Source organism: Cotesia glomerata, linkage group LG8 (assembly GCF_020080835.1).
Source record: "Cotesia glomerata isolate CgM1 linkage group LG8, MPM_Cglom_v2.3, whole genome shotgun sequence".
In the NCBI taxonomy this organism is placed as follows: Eukaryota; Metazoa; Arthropoda; class Insecta; order Hymenoptera; family Braconidae; genus Cotesia; species Cotesia glomerata.
Genome location: NC_058165.1, coordinates 2,920,394 through 2,941,635, shown reverse-complemented (window position 1 = coordinate 2,941,635; position 21,242 = coordinate 2,920,394). Strand labels below are relative to the sequence as shown.

Below are 21,242 nucleotides of genomic sequence, written 5' to 3'. Positions count from 1 at the left end.
AAAAATTAAAATCGTCGGCTAACTTTAGCATTATTAATTATTTTCCTTAAATTTTCTGCTGGAATTATTCTTAACTATTCTGACAGCTGATTCGATAAAGCGGCAGCCATCTTTGTCAGTATTCGTTAGTAACGCAGAAACCTACCAATGGAACTGACGTTCCACAACAATAATAACTGTGTTGTTTTATATAAACAATAAATAATACAAAAAATAATAAAAATAGTGAGTAAATAATTAAATTAATTAAATAAATAAATTTCTAAAGTTTTTATATCAAAATATTTATTAAAAATACTAAAATAAAAAAATAACTTTGTTTAAATTTTGAATTTAAGTGAACTGCAACAACAGCGCCCTCAGTTGTCAGTATTGACTTTTCGTACTAACATTGCAATTGTTTTTTTCTATTTAGCTAAATGTCTAGTTTTCGCAAGTGTAAGTCAAAGACTAAACAAATATCAATTGTAATGTTTACAATATACAATTAAAAATAATCTAAATAATTTTAGACTATTTATAACAATGAAGTTGGAGTGAATTAAATGAGTATAATGTATGAAATGTATTGATAAATTTACTGATTTAAAAGTATCAAGAAAAATGACACCTAGACGCAAGGTAAATAATTACAAACTAGGTTATGTTTATGTTTATTATAAATATTTTATATTTTACAAAAATTAATTTAGCAAATATTAAATAATTTTAAGAATTTTTTTAACAAGTAAATTTTGCCGAAAAAAAATGACATTCAGAAATTTTATGCAATTTTTTTTTAAATCATTTTTCCAAACAAATTTTTATGAAAATGAAGTTAGCTGACATTTCAAAATTTTTAGAAATTTTTTATTGAAAAAATTTCAATTAAATAATTAAAAAAAAAATTTCACATGCAAAAAAACTTGAAAAACTATAAGTGCAATTTTTTATAAATATCTTTTTAATTTTAATTTAATTAATAAAAACTATCAAAAATTTTTAGACGTTTGCTAAGTTCAGTGTCAAAAATTTATGAAAATGACGTTAGCTGATGAAAATTAAGTTAGCCGACATTTAAAAATTTTTAGAATTTTTTTTTATTGATAAAATGATTAATAAAGCTTAAAAAAAAAATTTCACTTGTAAAATACTTTAAAAACTGTAAGTGCAATTTTTAAAAAATATTTTTTTCTTCTAATTTAATTATTAAAAAAAAAAATCAAAAAATTAAAATCGTCGGCTAACTTTATTATTATCGTTAGCTGACATTTCAAAATTTTTATAAATTTTTTTTTGAAAAAATTTCAATTAAATGATTAAAAAAAAAATTGCACATGCAAAAAACTTGATAAACTATAAGTGCAATTTTTTAGAAATATCTTTTTAATTTTAATTTAAGGAGATTCGAGCGAATCTAATGTAAAAAATAATTTCCAACTTTGAGCTTTGAAATTAAGTATACGTATAAATAAATACGTAATTAATCTAATCCCAAAATTTAAAAAAGATTCATCGTTTAGTTACTTAGATATTAAATTTTAAAAATCACATATTTTATCTCCTTATACACGGGCTCTTATGGCGGACAAACGTTTTGTCGAGACTTTAATTATTTTTTTCAATATTAACCTCCCAACTTTAACGGATAAAAAACTTTACACAAGAAACTTGGATTATTGCAAAATATAAAAACAATTTAATAATAATACATTACCGATATAATTTTTGAAATATTTAAAGTCAAATTTTATGTTTGTAACTGGTTTATCGTCAGCCATTTATTCGAATAAAGATTTGACAACATCGCGTCAACAGCTGAGAAAAAACAAAAGGATAGAAATATAGTTACAGAGAGATAAATGTTTAACTCACACACTCATCCACGTCTCAGGTTATGGGTACAATCAAGCGCGCTATTGCCAAATCTGTTTATTTATTCCGGCAAGTAATAAATACCAAAGTCATTTTATTACTCTACTTTATTAAATAAGTAAAAATCATCAATTATTAAATTGTTTAAATTATTTTAAATTAAAATAAAGAATTTTGACGAATATTGGGAAGGCTAAAATTAAAAAAAAATTTTAACATTAGGAAGTTTTAAAAATTTTACTACTTTGCGTGAATCTTCTTAAGGAGGTTCGAGTGAGTCTAATGTAGAAAATAATTTCCTACTTTGAGCTTTGAAATTAAGTATCCGTATAAATAAATACGTAATTTATCTAATCCCAAAATTAAAAAAAGATTCACCGTTTAGTTACTTAGATATTAAATTTTACAAATCACATATTTTATCTCCTTATACACGGGCTCTTATGGCGGACAAACGTTTTGTCGAGACTTTAATTATTTTTTTCAATATTAACCTCCCAACTTTAACGGATAAAAAACTATACACAAGAAACTTGGATTATTGCAAAATATAAAAACAATTTAATAATAATACATTACCGATATAATTTTTGAAATATGTAAAGTCAAATTTTATGTTTGTAACTGGTTTATCGTCAGCCATTTATTCGAATAAAGATTTGACAACATCGCGTCAATAGCTGAGAAAAAACAAAAGGATAGAAATATAGTTACAGAGAGAGAAATGTTTAACTCACACACTCATCCACGTCTCAGGTTATGGGTATAATCAAGCGCGCTATTGCCAAATCTGTTCATTTATTCCGGCAAGTAATAAATACCAAAGTCATTTTATTACTTTACTTTATTAAATAAGTAAGAATTATCAATTATTAAATTGTTTAAATTATTTTAAATTAAAATAAAGAATTTTGACGGATATTGGGAAGACTAAAATTTAAAAATAATTTAACACTATTTTGACTCATTACTTCCTTAAGGAGGTTCGAGCGAATCTAATGTTAAAAATAATTTCCAACTTTCAGCTTTGAAATTAAGTATACGTATAAATAAATAAGTAATTAATCTAATCCCAAAATTAAAAAAAGATTCACCGTTTAGTTACTTAGATATTAAATTTTACAAATCACATATTTTATCTCCTTATACACGGGCTCTTATGGCGGACAAACGTTTTGTCGAGACTTTAATTATTTTTTTCAATATTAACCTCCCAACTTTAACGGATAAAAAACTATACACAAGAAACTTGGATTATTGCAAAATATAAAAACAATTTAATAATAATACATTACCGATATAATTTTTGAAATATTTAAAGTCAAATTTTATGTTTGTAACTGGTTTATCGTCAGCCATTTATTCGAATAAAGATTTGACAACATCGCGTCAACAGCTGAGAAAAAACAAAAGGATAAAAATATAGTTACAGAGAGAGAAATGTTTAACTCACACAATCATCCGCGTCTCAGTTATGGGTATAATCAAGCGCGCTATTGCCAAATCTGTTCATTTATTCCGGCAAGTAATAAATACCAGTCATTTTATTACTTTACTTTATTAAATAAGTAAAAATCATCAATTATTAAATTGTTTAAATTATTTTAAATTAAAATAAAGAATTTTGACAAATATTGGGAAGACCAAAATTAAAAAAAAATTTTAACATTATTTTGACTCATTAGTTACGCTCGAACTTCCTTAATGTCATTATTTTTTTTCCAATAAATAGACGACGAGTTCAGAATCAACGTCATCCAGCAGCTCTGGATCATCATCAAGCAGCTCGTCGAGCTCTGGTAGTGAATCGAGTTCATCAGACTCGGAAAATTCCAGCAGCTCAGCGCGTAGCCAAAAAGTATCTGATTCGGAGAATAAAAATAAGAAAAAGCCAGCACCAGCTGCTGGGTCTGGTTCCAGCAACAGCAGACATGTTAAAGGCAAGACTGAAGCAGCCTCGACGGATAATAAGAGCAAGGACAAGGATAAGACTCCCCAGAAATCATCAGCTCGTGCTATTTATTCATCAGAATCCGAGGAGTCGCCAGCTAAGTCAAAAGCTCCGGTGAAGAGAAAGCCACCTGCGAAGCCTAAAGCTACTGCTACTGTTGCTCCGGTTATAAAAGCTCAGAAGCAGCTGGCTAAAACAGTACAAAGTAAAAATTCTGCTCTAGCTGCTAAGTTACTCAGTTGCAAGCAAAAAGCAGCTGCTAGTAGTAGTGGGAGTAATAATCCTGGCTCGGGTAAGGCTAATGATAAAGGTAATAAGAGTGGTGATACTGGTCAGAAGAAGGACAAGAAGAAAAGTATATTCAGTCCGGAAAATAGCAGTGAGAGTGACAGTCCTCCTGCTAAGACCAATGTTAAGGCTGGTAATAGTGTCGCTAGGTCCAAACCACCACCTAAGACTAAGGTTAATACGGAAAGTAAACCAAGACCGCCTGTTAATAGACCTAGTAAGTTATTTATTTTATTTTTCTAACAGCTATATGTATATTTCAGCAGGATTTCGGCCACAGATCTTTATGTTTTGTGGACTTTTATGAATTAAAGATCAAGTTTGAGGATAATGATCTCTAGATACATAATTGTGAAATTACCTTGTATCTCGTGAACTAATGATATTTTTAAGGATATAAGCTTATCCTGATGTTACATTTATCAAGAGCTTTCATTTGAGTACCCACATCAATTTTTCATATATTTTATATATTATATATATGTATATATTAAAAATGTATAAAAATGCATGTGGGTACTCAAATGAAAGGTCTCGATGAGTGTAATGACGAGATGAGCTTATATCTTTAAAAATATGAGTGGTTAATAAGATACAAGGTCATTTCTTAATTATTGATATTTTTAAAAATATAAACTCATCCCAATGTTACATTCATCAAGAGCTTTCATTTGAGTACCCACATGCATTTTGATATATTTTTTTTATAGATATATATATATATATATATATGAAAAATTGATGTGGGTACTCAAATGAAAGGCCTCGATGAGTGTAATCTTAAGATGAGTTTATATCTTTAAAAATATCAATATTTCACAAGATACAAGATCTTTTCTTAATAATTGATATTTATAAAGATATAAGCTCGTCCCGGTGTTACACTCATCAAGAGCTATCATTTGAGTACCCACATGCATTTTTGATATATTTTTCATAGATATATATATATATATATATATATATATGAAAAATTGATGTGGGTACTCAAATGAAAGGTCTCGATGAGTGTAATCTTAGGATGAGTTTATATCTTTAAAAATATCAATATTTCACAAGATACAAGATCTTTTCTTAATAATTGATATTTATAAAGATATAAGCTCCTCCTGATGTTACACTCATCAAGAGCTATGATTTGAGTACCCACATGCATTTTTGATATATTTTTCATATGTACATATATATAATATATATAAATATATAAAATATATGAAAAATTGATGTGGGTACTCAAATGAAAGCTCTTGATAAGTGTAACATCGGGATGAGCTTATATCTTTAAAAATATCATTAGTTGACAAGATACAATATCATTTCTTAATTATTGATATTTTTAAGCTTCCTCAGATCATCAGCTGGTTAACGAGTTGTGGGTGTTTGAAAATTTTAACAAAATTTTAAATTTCGTCAATTTTATGGAAATTCTCCGAATAGATGAAAACTATTAAATTTATCGTAAAGTCCACATAATTTCTTTCAATTCAAGCTATTATTCATGAATCTGAAGTTAACAGACATTGGAAATTTTTTTAGAATTTTATAATAATATAAATTGTTAGTGGACAGTTATAGAAACATTATTTTTTAGTTTTAATTATTTAATTAAAATTAATTTTTTTTTTTTTTAATTATTGAAGTACTGAAATAAAATTAAAAATTAAATAATTATTTTAATTTTAAAAGATTTAGTAGCAAGACACCAGCCAAAGTCAGAAAGTTCAGCAAGTTCAAAAAGTTCTGGTGGGTCTGGTAATTCCGAGTCTTCTGGCTCATCTGGAAGTTCTTCAGATTCAGATTCATCTGACAGCGCTCCAAGCCCAGCACCTCCTGTTAAAAAGAAAGAATCGCATTCATCGAGCTCAGCAACAAACACAAGCATTGCTTCCAAGCGACCGTCAGCAGTTATTGCTGCTGTGAAACCTCAAAAGACATCAAAGCGACCTGGTAAGACCTGTTAAAATAAAGAAAAAATTTTTATTTTTTTTTTTTATTCATCAACTCGGGCACTCACTTACTTATTTGTTTTAATTACCACAGTAATAAAAAGTGAAGAAGATGCTTCAGATAGTGAAAAGGACGATGATGAGCCTGCTGGGCGAACTTCATCAACTACTTCACCTAAAGGAAAGAAAAAAGTTCAGCAGCGGAAAGGCAGCAAATTATTTCAATCGCAAATTAAAATAAATAGCGATTCGGATTCTGATGGCGGTGAGTGGAGTTATTATTATTTATTTATTTATTTATTTATTTATTTATTTATTCTAAGATCCTGTGAATAATAAGGACTATTATTATTAAATTTTTTTTTCCCCAATGCTTTGAGATCCTTGTAAACCATAATTAATCCAAGTTGAGAGGGTGCAGGATATTAATAAAACGCTAAGAAACTTTATTATTTAGCGATGTTTTGTGCACTTTCTTTGCACTTCCTCAGGCTATCATAATGTACATCTCAGCGTTGGTCACGCTTTAATTAATTGAAATGAGCACAAATTAGCTTACAACAAAAATAAATAATTCTGTTGACAACTCCAATAGTCTCATGTCCGTCATCTTAGTCATCGAGTTCAACTCATCCTGATATTATACTCATCAAGAGCTTTCATTTGAGTACCCACATGCATTTTTGATATATTTTTCATATATACATATAAATATATAAAATATATGAAAAATTGATTTGGGTACTCAAATGAAAGGTCTCAATGAGTGTAATGTCGGGGTGAGCTTATATCTTTAAAAATGTCAGTAGTTGTCAAAATATAAGGTAATTTCTTAATTATTGCTATTTTTAAAGATATAAGTTCATTTTAATGTTACTCTCATCGAGACCTTTCATTTGAGTACCCACATGGCATTTTTAATATATTTCATATATATGGTATTTGCGAAATATATAAATATATAAAATATATGAAAAATTGATGTAGGTACTCAAATGAAAGGTCTCGACGAGTATAATGTCGGGGAGAGCTTACATCTTTAAAAATGTCATTAGTTAAGAAGATACATTGTAATTTCTTAATTATTGACATTTTTCAAGATATAAACTCATTTCAATGTTACACTCATCGAGACCTTTCATTCGAGTACTCACATGGTATTTTTTATATATTTTATATATATGGTATTTGTGAAATATATAAATATATAAAATATATGAAAAATTGATTTGGGTACTCAAATGAAAGGTCTCAATGAGTGTAATGTCGGGGTGAGCTTATATCTTTAAAAATGTCAGTAGTTGTCAAAATATAAGGTAATTTCTTAATTATTGGTATTTTTAAAGACATAAATTCATTTTAATGTTACTCTCATCGAGACCTTTCATTTGAGTACCCACATGGCATTTTTAATATATTTCATATATATGGTATTTGCGAAATATATAAATATATAAAATATATGAAAAATTGATGTAGGTACTCAAATGAAAGGTCTCGACGAGTATAATGTCGGGGAGAGCTTACATCTTTAAAAATGTCATTAGTTAAGAAGATACATTGTAATTTCTTAATTATTGACATTTTTCAAGATATAAACTCATTTCAATGTTACACTCATCGAGACCTTTCATTCGAGTACTCACATGGTATTTTTTATATATTTTACATATATGGTATTTGTGAAATATATAAATATATAAAATATATGAAAAATTGATGTGGGTACTCAAATGAAAGGTCTCGAAAAGTGTAACATCGCGATGAGCTTATATCTTTAAAAATGTCAATAGTTCACAAGATATAAGGTAATTTCTAAATTATGTATCTAGAAATAGAGCATTTTGAAATGACCTCATTTGAAATTCCAGAGAAAGAAATAATGAAATAATTCCATAGATAATAAACTGACGATTGATCCTACGATAAAATTATTATTTTTTTAAATTATTTAACCCGTTGAGGACCTCGACGGGTTAAATAATTGGCACCAAACTTTAATATAACATTCCCTCTAAATATCTACTAGCTATTTTTAATTTCTAATAATTTAAAAATATTAAAAAATCGTTTAGAAAAAAAAAACTAAACTTTTTTTATAAAAAAAGTCACATAAATTTTGATTTTTACGAAAAAAAACCGACGCCATTTTATTCGGAAAACAATATATTTTAAAGAAAAAAATCAATATTTAATTAAGTTTGAAAGAAATATATTTATTCTGAAGTTTGAAGTTACGAATTTCAGTCGCTTAAAATGAGGCTAGCAGCATGGAGACCTTTGTGACGTATCACAACTTATTGCGTAGATTTCAACCGATAGCAGATGGCACACTTAGACTCATTTATAAATCTCCTTCTAAATTTAAAATTGCCTCAAAGTTCGCCTGGGGTCCAGTGGACCCCATGTGTCCTCAACGGGTTAAAAAGTATTACTTTTATTATCATCAAAATTAATAATCCTTTAGGTGTTGAAATAAAGAGAAGCCTCAGTAAATCTCCAGTAAAACGGGCACCTGCAAGACAATCTTCAACATTATCAAGGGTAAACCAAGGATCTGCAAGCGGAGGTAGTAGTACAAGTGGACGAGGTGGTTCAAATTCAGTATCACGATCTCGTAGTGTCAAGGAACGTGAGTGTCCTTTAGCGGCGTCATGTGACTCCAAAGGACATCTTTCTGGGAAATTTGACACTCATTTTACACTAGAAGCTTGTCCTTTGTATCACAACACCACACCGCAAGCTTGCGTGTAAGTTTTATTTTATTTTAACTTTAATTATAACTTTAATTTGTTAATTACCTATTAGAATATTTTTATTCAATTGTAAATAAAATTACAGAGAATTTCATAAAGAGCGGAAAAAACGAGAAGAAGAGCGTAAAAAAGCGCTAGTAAATATTGGAAAAAAATCACCTAAAGGCGTTCATCAGACAACTGAGCATCGTAATTACCAGCTTAAAATTAAAGAATTACGCAGCAAATGGAAACGTCCGACTGATATTGTTTCCAATGATGGTGACAAAGTTGGTGGCCGATTAAGTATCGAGAAAGATCGCGAGCCACGGTTAACTGGGCTAACTTCTGACTATGATTTGAAACTTTTCATGGAGGCGCAAGCTCTTGCGAGTGAAAAAATTGTAAGTTATTTATATTATTAAGAGAATAAGGAAATTCAAAAATTCTCTATTTCTAGATCGATAATTAAGAAATGACCTTGTATCTTGTGAATTATTGACATTTTTAAAGATATAAGCTCATTCCGATGTTACACTCATCGAGACCTTTCATTTGAGTACCCACATCGTTTTTTCATATATATGTATTCATATATATATATATATGAAAAATTTATAAAAACGCATATGGGTACTCAAATGAAAGCTCGTAATGAGTGTAACATCAGAATGAGCTTATATCGTTAAAAATGTCAATAATTAAGAAATTACATTGTATCTTGTAAACTATTGACATTTTTAAAGATATAGGCTCATTCAGATGTTACACTCATCGAGACCTTTCATTTGAGTACCCACATGGCATTTTATATATATATATATATATATATATATATATATATATATATATATATATATAAAGATGCCATGTGGGTACTCAAATTAAAGGTCTCGATGAGTGTAACATCGAAAACAGTTTACATCTTAAAAAATGTCAATAATTAAGAAATTACCTTATATCTTGTGAACTACTGACATTTTTAAAGATATAAGCTCACCGTGACATTACACTCATCAAGAGCTTTCATTTGAGTACCCACATACGATTTTTTATATATTTTATATACATAGTATTTGTGAAATATATGAATATATAAAATATATGAAAAATTCATGTGGGTACTCAAATGAAAGCTCTTGATGAGTGTTAAATCAGGACGAGCTTACATCTTCAAAAATATGAATGATTAAGAAATTACCTAGTATTTTGTCAACTACTGACATTTTTGAAGATATAAGTTCATCCCGATATTACACTCATCGAGACCGTTCATTTGAGTACCCACATCAGTTTTTCATATATTTCATATATTTATATATTTCACAAATACCATATATTTAAAATATAGCAAAAACGCCATGTTGGTACTCAAATGAAAGGTCTTGATGAGCATATCATCGAAAACAGTTTACATCTTAAAAAATGTCAATAATTAAGAAATTACCTTATATCTTGTGAACTACTGACATTTTTAAAGATATAAGCTCACCCCGACATTACACTCATTGAGACCTTTCATATATTTATATGTATACATGAAAAATATATCAAAAATGCATGTGGGTACTCAAATGAAAGCTCTTAATGAGTGTAATATCAGGATGACTTATATCTTTAAATATATCAATATTTAATAAAGTACAGTGCAATTTAACAAAAGTTATTATTTAATAAAGCAAAATTTTATTTATTTATAGTTTATAAGTCACGGAAGTCACATAGTAACTGGAAGGTTGCTAGTTTTTATTAATTTATTTATTTTTTTATTGTAAAATTTAATTTGTATAAATTTATTATGTAAATAGGAAAAAGAACTCAAGGACTTAGACTACGATGTGGAAGGAAAAAGTAATGGTGGTACTAAGTGTGTGGAAATGGGAAAATGGGAAATGGAAGTTTGGTATCAAAGTCCGTATCCTGAAGAATTTACACGAGCACCAAAGCTTTATTTGTGTGAATATTGTTTGCGTTACGCTAAAAGTAAACAAGTGTTGAGGAGACACAGAGAAAAATGTGTGTGGAGACATCCACCGGGACATGAAGTTTACAGGTAAATGCATTTTCTTAGAAATTTTATTTATGTAAGTTGTTTTTCAAGGCATTAAAATTTTATGACAACGGTTATAAATTTACAGAAATAGCCGTTTTTAAATTTTATTAGTAATCTAACTTTCAAGTTTTATTACTTTAGCTTGTTTTTATTTTATAGGAAAAAGTATTCAAATATCTTTAGAGTTAATTTATAATTTACAATAGAATTTAGATATTACTATTTAGCAGTTACAATTTTTATAACTTTAAAATTAATTATTATTTAAACAATATTTAAATTTATGTAAACTTTCTTAGTGATAAAACGCAGAGTCTAGTATTAGTCAGAACAATAATATGATATTGAATTAATAAAATGAGTTATAAAACTAAAAAAGATTAAAAAAAAATTTTAATAAATATGATAAGAACTAACAACCTTGCAGTCACTATGTGACTGCCGTGAACTATAAATAGAATTTTGCTTTATTAAATAATGGATTTTGTCAAATTGCACTGTACTTTCTTATCTATTGATATTTTAAAAGATATAAGCTCATCCGGATGTTACACTTACCAAGACCTTTCATTTGAGTATCCACATCAATTTTTCATATATTTTATATATATTGTATTTGTGAAATATATAAATATATAAAATATATGAAAAATTGATGCGGGTACTCAAATGAAAGGTCTCGATAAGTTTAACATCAGAATGAGCTTATATCTTTAAAAATGTCAATAGTTCACAAGATACAAGGTCATTTCATAATCATTGATATTTTTAAAGATATAAGCTTATTTAGATGTTGCATTCATCGAGACCTTTCATTCAAGTACCCACATAAATTTTTCATATATACATATATATAATATACATGAATATATATAAAATATATAAAAAATTGATGTGGGTACTCAAATGAAAGGTCTCGATGAGTGTAACATCGGGATGAGCTTATATCTTTAAAAATGTCAATAGTTTGACGAAATACAAAGTCATTTTTTAATTATTTATATTTTTAACGATATAAGTTCATCCCAAAGTTACACTTTCCAAGACCTTTCATTTGAGTACCCACATGGCATTTTTTATATATTTTATATATATTATATTTGTAAAATATATAAATATATAAAATATATGGAAAATTGATGTGGGTACTCAAATGAAAGGTCTCGATAAGTGTAACATCAGAATGAGCTTATATCTTAAAAAATGTCAATAGTTCACCAGATACAAGGTCATTTCATAATTATTGATATTTTCAAAGATATTAGCACATTTCGATGTTAAATTCACTGAGACCTTTCATTTGAGTATGGCATTTTTTTTATATATTTCATATATATTATATTTGTTAAATATATGAATATATGAAAAATTAATGTGGGTACTCAAATGAAAGGTCTCGATGAGTGTAACATCAGAATGACCTTATATCTTTAAAAATGTCAATAGTTGACGAAGTACCAGGTCATTTCTTAATTATTGACATTTTTAAAGATATAAGCTCATTCTGATGTTACACTCATTAAGAGCTTTCATTTGAGTACCCACATGAATTTTTCATATATTTTTCATATATACATATATATAATATATATAAATATATAAAACATATGAAAAATTGATGTGGGTACTCAAATAAAAGGTCTCGACAATTCTAACATCAGGATGAGCTTATATCTTTAAAAATATTAGTATTCCACAAGATATAAGGTAATTTCTCAATTATATAGAGAATTTTCCTCTTTCATTAATTTAATAAAATTTCAATCAACTAATCTATATATATAAATATTAGAGAGAATAATAATAAAAAAATATCTTGAACTACATCAAAATAATTTTTATTTCTTACAGAAAAGACAAAATAGGAGTTTGGGAAGTGGACGGCAAGCGCTACAAACAATATTGTCAAAATCTGTGTCTACTCGCAAAGTTTTTTCTGGACCATAAAACCCTCTACTATGACGTCGAGCCGTTTTTATTTTATGTAATGACAATCAACGACTCAGAGGGCTGTCACACTGTTGGATACTTCAGCAAAGTAAGTACAGTTATTAATATTATTACCAGTACTAACATAGAACTAAATATGCTTTCAATACCTTCAATAAATCATTAATAGACAGCATATTATATATAATACTGCAACATAAATTGTTACATATTCAGTATATATATATATTTATATTTATATATATATTATATAACCGGTAGCGTAAAGTTACACTATCGATTTTGTACTTTGTAAGCTTATTTATCGGTGGTTATTCGTTACATTGTCTATAAGTTTACCCTCATTTCATTGTCGTCATTGTCGTCATGCCGGTAAATATAAAAAATACATATGTACTCGTACTTGTGTATATATAGATATGTCTACTAGCTTTATATATATATATGTATATATATACTTGATGTCGTATTGGCGAATCGAGATTTCCAGGGAGTGGCTATGCGGTTTTCTAGTGTCTCTGCAAGTGGATGCTGCCGGTGCTGATATTTCCCGGGTGCATGCGCCTTTTGATCACTAGATCAAAATCACACATGACAATTTATGCATTATCGAGATCTCTATTATTCATTTATATTCAAATACTCCATACCAAGTTTAGTTGATGCTGTTTTTTTTTTTTTAATCGTCATAGATAATTTATTATCTATGAAAGTATTTCATTATTTCTTTCTCCGGAATTTCAAATCAGAGTTATGATTTTATTTACTGACAAAAAACCAGAGAAATTTTTTACTAAATTAATAAATCTTCTTTGGGGTTTATAAACAAACAAGCTCAACAAAATTTAATAGACAACTGTTTGAAGAAAAAAATTTTATTTGCCATCTTTTGATCATTTGATTTTCACTATTTTTTTTTTGTTATATCATTAGGAATTTTTTGAATACTTATCAATTTAGAACAATGATTTTTTTTTAAATCAATAAGTATTTCATTAAATTTTTTTTTTTAATTGAAAATCATGTAACAAATTTAATATTGACTAGTAACCTACAGTCACTATATGACTGCCAAGATTTACGAATTATGAATAAGAAAATTTTGGCTTAATGATTTTTTGATATTTATAATCACACTAGTAGATTGGGTACTTTTTAAATAAATTTTAAAAATAATATTGCTATCACAAGATCAATCGTTAATTTATTATATATGTATATATAGGTGATTCTCTGAAAGAACGTCTTAAATATGTACAAAATTATCCGACCAAATTATTTTTGATTTTATTAGAAAAAAAATTAACAAGGGCTACAAAACTATCAGCTTAATCATAATAAATAAACAGCCAAATTAATTTTTGTTTTTCCGATCTATGTGTGTCTTTTGCCATATAACATCACAGGGGACTGAGAAAAATCAAGCAAACTATTTCAATTCTTTCAACTTTTCAAGTTCTCAATGAATGTTTACATTAATTAGAATAATATTAAGACTTATAGATTGAATTTTATAAATAAATTATAAATAAAAATAGTAGCCAGGGGACTGAGTTTTCAAGTGGCCCAGACACATATTTCCAGCACAAACGGTGCTTTGACACTAAATAAAATGCCGATAAAGCGCTAACAACCCTATGGTTATTAACTCAAGGCTAGTTAGGTCCTTATAAACCTTACAAAAGGTAAAATAACACGCTGGATTTTTTTTTGGCTTTGAACTTCTGACAGGGGACTGTTCTTAAAATGCCTGGGACAAACTTTGGTTTAATGAATTTAATGAAACAAATTAATTTTCGGTACTTTTTATTGAAGAAGATTGTTAGTTAACTAATTAAGTTTATAAACATTATGGACCAAATTATATATTACGGACGAATAACTTAAAATTTAATCTTAAAGTTTTAATTTTGGGAATGGGACAGCCCAGGGGACTGTTATTAAGGTGGTTTACGAATTTATAGCAAAAAAAACAAAATTTATTTCATTTTAGTTTTCAACGCTCCAAATAGAAATGTTTTTTTACTTTCATATTAAATTTCTTTTAGTAACAAAATAACAATTTTTCTAATTAAAAAAATGCTTGGGACAGCAAAAAACATCCTTACAGAGAATCACCCATTTATCAAAAATATATAAAAATGCATGTGGGTACTCAAATGAAAGCTCTTGATGAGTGTAATATAAGGATGAGCTTACATCTTTAAAAATATCAATAAATAAGAAATGACCTTGTATCTTGTCAACTACTGACATTTTTAAAGATACAAGCTCACCCCGACATTACACTCATCAAGACCTTTCATTTGAGTACCCACATCAATTTTTCATATATTTTATATATTTATATATATTATATATATATATATATATATATATATGTATATATGAAAAATATATATAAAAGTGCTTGTGGGTACTCAAATGAAAGCTCTTGATGAGCGTAACATCAAAATGAGCTTACATCTTTTAAAATATCAATAAATAAGAAATGACCTTATATCTTGTCAACTACTGACATTTTTAAAGATATAAGCTCACCCCGACATTACACTCATCAAGACCTTTCATTTGAGTACCCACATTAATTTTTCATATATTTTATATATTTATATATATTATATATATGTATATATGAAAAATATATATAAAAGTGCTTGTGGGTACTCAAATGAAAGCTCTTGATGAGCGTAACATCAAAACGAGCTTACATCTTTTAAAATATCAATAAATAAGAAATGACCTTATATCTTGTCAACTACTGACATTTTTAAAGATATAAGCTCACCCCGACTTTACAATTATCAAGACCTTTCATTTGAGTACCCACATCAATTTTTCATATATTTTATATATTTATGTATACTATATATATATTAGGGTGTGCCAAAATGTAACTTCCGTGGAGAACCTTTTAAAATTGGAATTTTGAGTTCCGCTTTTAACAGGGGCTGCGTTTGGGCATTTCCTGAGATATTTTGGTGTGAGACGATGTATTTGATTTTCATAGAATTTTTTAACAGGAGATTTAATTGGGTACTTCCGGCCAAATTTTGAATTTTCACCGGAAATGCCCAAACTAAGCTTCTGTTAAAAAATTCTATGAAAATCAAATACATCGTCTCACACCAAAATATCTCAGGAAATGCCCAAACGCAGCCCCTGTTAAAAGCGGAACTTAAAATTCCAATTTTAAAAGGTTCTCCACGGAAGTTATATTTTGGCACACCCTAATATATATGTATATATGAAAAATATATCAAAAATGCATGTGGGTACTCAAATGAAAGCTCTTGACGAGTGTAACCTCGAGATGAGCTTATATCTTTAATAACATCAATAATTAAGAAAGTACAGTGCAATTTCACAAAATTCATTATTTAATAAAATTTCACACAGTGACTTTCTAGTATTTATTAAATCCTATCAGTGTATCAAAATTTTTCCAAATAGTTAGATTTTAATGAAATCCACTAACTAGTAGCAGTTACAGCATTGCCATCCAGCGTACGTAGAGTAAAAATGGAGCTACAATAGCCGTAGCAGCAGCAGTAGCAGCATCAAAATCTTTATCGACGTTCAACGACCCCGACCCTGGCTAGACGGTCGAGCCAAGCATTGAGGGTGGCCGGGTTCAGGATATACGCATCCACCAGTATTAGTGGTACTATGTACCGCTAGAGTTTAGTGTAGAGTGTGTACAATTGGTAGTAGTATGTAGTATGTAGTTGAAGAGTAAACGAGAGACAAGGACAACGATGACTGGATTGCGTTGGCCCGTATGCTCTCACGCCGGCGCGGCTTCTGGATTCTCCGAGTCTAGGGTTGAGGATAAAGGACGTACTGGGTATAACATTGAAGGATAGAACAGGGCGCTGGGTGTTGGGTGTTGGGCGCTGGGTTTAGGGTACTGCGGATGGTTATGGTAGTACTGCTGGTGCTGGTATTGAAGTGGTTGGGTGTCCCTACCAGCCAAAGGACGAAGAGAGGGCGTCGCCGCGCGTCAGGTCGTCAACCTCTCTGCAGCACTGCGACGTCGGGGTCGTTATTATTTCCTCCTCACCTCCTCTTTCTCTCTCCTTTTTATCTACATACACTACAGCATACTAACGCTAAATGGATCGGTATTTTTACTCTATATAGATAGATTTTATGTCTGTAGTGAGGGTAGCTTAAATCCTAGTCAACGCCGCCTTTTTCCCTGGATAACTTCAATCCCAGACCCGATCCTACACTTTTCGCACCTTTTCTTTTGTCAAATCCAATAGAAATTTTTTGAATTATTGATTCTGTTTTTATATTGGAGTTTAATTGAATTTTTATTTAGGAAAATTATTTAGTAGATTTTTTGAGACTTACTAGAAGACACGTGGATGTTTTTTTTTTAATTTATTTAAAAATCTGGTGAGATTTTGAATTATAATATATTTTGGGCAATAATTAAATAAAAAATTAATATTTAAATAATTTTTTTTTATTTTGCTTGTTTTTGCGGAATTTATGATAAATAAAAATTTTCATAACTTTTTTGCGTTTAAAAGTTGGAAAAAATTTTGGCTTTCATGTTTTTGAAGAAAATTTCTGTTTTATCTTTTTTTTTCAAGGTTTTTGATATATTTTTGTTGAAAAGTACATAAAAAAACGAATAATCTAAAAAAAAAGGTTGAATATCACAATTTTCTAAAAAATTTGTTAAAATTGTGATTATCAACTTTTTTTTTTAATTTTCCATTTTTTTATGTATGTAAAAAAAAAAATATATCAATAAACTCAAATAGAAAGTTTAAAAAAATGAAAATTAAAATAGTTGATTTTTTTGTAAGTAGAAACTTTTTTATATATTTGATATATATGATATTTGTGAAATATATAAAATGTATAAAAAATGCATGTGGGTACTCAATTAAAAGGTCTTGATAAGTGTAACATCGCAATGAGCTTATATCTTTAAAAATATCAATAATTAGAAAATTACGTTGTATCTTGTCACCTAATGATATTTTTAAGGATACAAGCTCATCCTGACATTACACTCATCAAGACCTTTCATTTGAGTACCCACATCAATTTTTCATATATTTTATATATTTATATATTCCACAAATATAATATATATAAAATATATCAAAAATGCATGTGTGTACTCAAATGAAAGCTCTCGATGAGTGCAACACCGCAATGAGCTTATATCTTTAAAAATATCAATAATTAAGAAATTACGTTGTGTCTTGTCACCTAATGATATTTTTAAAGATATAAGCTCATCCTGACATTACACTCATCAAGACCTTTCATTTGAGTACCCACATCAATTTTTCATATATTTTATATATTTATATATTCCACAAATATAATATATATAAAATATATCAAAAATGCATGTGTGTACTCAAATGAAAACTCTCGATGAGTACAGTAGTATATTATCAAGACGAGCTTACATTTAGGATGAGAAGCATCCTAAATCAAGAAAATAATTTCGAAAAATTTAATTATCTTGACTCACGTAAAAATCTTTCTGTTCAAATCAAGATCAATTTCTTCAAAATTATTTCCTTGATTAAATTATTATTTCTGTCTAATTAATTATAAAACACCTAAAAATTATAAACACTTCAAATTTCTTCATAAAATTACCCAAGAACCCAACAGCTCCTCTGAAGATTTTAAAAATGAATACCGCCTCAGTGATTAAAGTTATAAGCCAGCTCTTTTGTCATGAAAGCACCCAGAAGCAAGAATCAAGAAGCAAGAATCAAGAACTGAAGGACATAAAGCGTCCTAGAAATAATAAATACAGTATTACGTAATACGTCCCGTTGGACCCTCATCCTCATCCTCAAGGACAAGTAAGACACACAATCTTTCTCTATCTTACATATTCTTGAAGACGAAGAGAACATTTCTAACTCTAGATCTCCGTCTGAGCCTACATATACATCTGTAAAAGAAAGACTGGATGCTGGAGACTGGGTGAGACACATCAGGGTCGGGCAATTTCTTATAAAAAATACCCTCAGACTGAGACTACGTCTCCCAATTCACCCTCCAGACGGTGAAAGGAGGAATTGAGGCTACCAAGAGAAAGCTAGAAGAGAATTATTGCTGGATCCATCCGTCTATCCATCCATCCATCCATCCATCCATCCATCCTTTATTGTACATAGTTGGCTGGTTGGTTGGTTGGTCGGCTGGTGCTGGGTGTTGGTACAGAGTACAATCCCAGGATAACTGGATAGAGTAAAAGAGAAAGAAAGAAATAGTCGTCTAGGTCGTCGATACGATACGGCTGTGCACTAGCGGCGAGAGGTTGGGGTAGGCTCGCCATGCCAGCCAGTTCTCAACCCCAACCCTCTTTCCCTAACTCCTGGCTGCGTACAACCAACCCGACCGACGACTGGGTACGATCGATGCCAGACAGACCTGTTCACACTGCCAAATCCTACCGAATACAACGCCCTATTCTATTACACTGCATTACTCTTATTTTATGGATTACATTGCATAAATCTAGATTTTAGATTCTAGATTAGAGATTAGAGATTGATAGATAAACCTGCTTTTTCATACTTTGGTTTACTAAGTTTAATATTTATGCTGGTTACTTTATTTAATTTAATAAGACAAAATTTACTGGACTAGATTTATTTTATTGAGTCTGGAAAGAAATGCCCAATATAAATTGAAATATCTAGGATAATTTTTTTATGAAAGTATTCCCCTGAGGGCTTCAAAGGTTTGGGATTCAAAATCTACGTGTCAAGGTCACTGTTAATGGACGAGCTTTTTCTTGGTTGGTAGAGTGGTAGAGCAATATCAAGATGAGAAAAATCATTGGGAGTTATAGTGTTGCAGGAAGAAAATTACTTACTTTGGTAATATTCTACGGAAAAATTGTGAGACTTTTGTAACATACATTTTTGATGATAAAAAATTATTTTGAAATTGATAAATTGGAATAAAAAATTTTTTATTAAAAAATAATTGTGCTTTCATTTATAATTGAGCATTTTTTGATCGAAGTTTTTTAAATCAAGAGCAAAATATTCTTCAATCAAGATTTTGGTCGTTTTCTGTGTATAGGAAATTTAATAATTTAAATTATTAAGAGAATACGAAAAATTTTGTTTTCAGGATAGTCATATGATAAAATCGGTTTTTTTAGTGAAATTTAGTGTCATTACAAAGGTCTAGGCTTGAATTTGTGCCTTTTCCAAGTTTCACATCATTCTCACCAATAGGTATTTACGATGATAAGTATTTGGGCTGTATTCTAAAATTCTCTATCTTTAGACACATAATTAAGAAATAACCTTTTATCTTGTGAAATATTGACATTTTTAAAGATATAAACTCATCCCGATATTACACTCATCGAGACCTTTAATTTGAGTACCCACATCAATTTTTCATATATTTTATATATTTATATATTTATATATATGAACATATGAAAAATATATCAAAAATGTCATGTGGGTACTTAAATGAAAGGTCTCGATGAGTGTAATATCGAGATGAGTTTATATCTTTAAAAATGTCAATAATTAAGAAATGATCTTGTATATCGTCAACTTCTGACATTTTCAAAGATATAAGCTCACCCCGATGTTATACTGATCAAGACCTTTCATTTGAGTACCCACATTAATTTTTCATATATTTTATATATTTATATATTTATATATATGAATATATGAAAAATATATCAAAAATGTCATGTGGGTACTTAAATGAAAGGTCTCGATGAGTGTAATATCGAGATGAGTTTATATCTTTAAAAATGTCAATAATTAAGAAATGATCTTGTATATCGTCAACTTCTGACATTTTCAAAGATATAAGCTCACCCCGATGTTATACTCATCAAGACCTTTCATTTGAGTACCCATATCAATTTTTCATATATTTTATATATTATATATATGTATATATGAAAAATATATCAAAATGCATGTGGGTACTCAAATGAAAGCTCTTGATGAATATAAAATCGGAACGAGCTTATATCTTCAAAAATGTCAATATTTAAAAAAGTACAGTGCAATTTAACAACAGTCATTATTTAATAAACCAAAATTTTATTTATTTATAGTTTACAAGTACATACTGACTGCAAGGTTAATAGTAAAGATATTAACGATTTTTTTTTTACTCTTCTATAAACTAAAGATTAAAATAGATTTGATTTTTATAAATTCAATTTTATTCAAATTATTCTATACAAATATGAAATTACTTGAACACTTATTCAATTTTTGTGTTAAAAAATAAATTAAAGCCTGAAGTTTACTATCTTAAAAAAATTAAATCATATTTTTATATCCAAGAGAAGATAAATAAAATCTTAATTTTGCGGATTTATTTTCAATAATAAAAATTTAATTAATAAATTAAATTGATACCTGGAGTGTATCATATAAATTAATTTAAATAAAGGTTATTTATTAATATTCGTTTAATTG

At 28.5% G+C, this 21,242-nt stretch overlaps 1 protein-coding gene across 3 annotated transcripts in view; it reads left to right on the top strand.

Annotated features, from left to right (window-relative positions):
- Positions 1–431: 431 nt before the first annotated feature.
- LOC123270385 (histone acetyltransferase KAT7) overlaps positions 432–21,242 on the top strand; it is a 71,208-nt gene continuing 50,397 nt past the window's right edge. Inside the window, exons 1-8 of one of the 3 annotated variants that reach the window (XM_044736406.1) lie at positions 432–621; positions 3,587–4,310; positions 5,780–6,040; positions 6,134–6,304; positions 8,507–8,789; positions 8,881–9,178; positions 10,583–10,827; positions 12,679–12,865. In XM_044736406.1, coding sequence (XP_044592341.1) covers positions 559–621; positions 3,587–4,310; positions 5,780–6,040; positions 6,134–6,304; positions 8,507–8,789; positions 8,881–9,178; positions 10,583–10,827; positions 12,679–12,865 — 2,232 coding nt within the window. In that variant the 5' untranslated portion in view covers positions 432–558. Of the gene's footprint in view, positions 622–3,586; positions 4,311–5,779; positions 6,041–6,133; positions 6,305–8,506; positions 8,790–8,880; positions 9,179–10,582; positions 10,828–12,678; positions 12,870–21,242 lie in introns of all 3 variants that reach the window. The other 2 variants (XM_044736405.1, XM_044736404.1) reach the window with 2 other exon arrangements.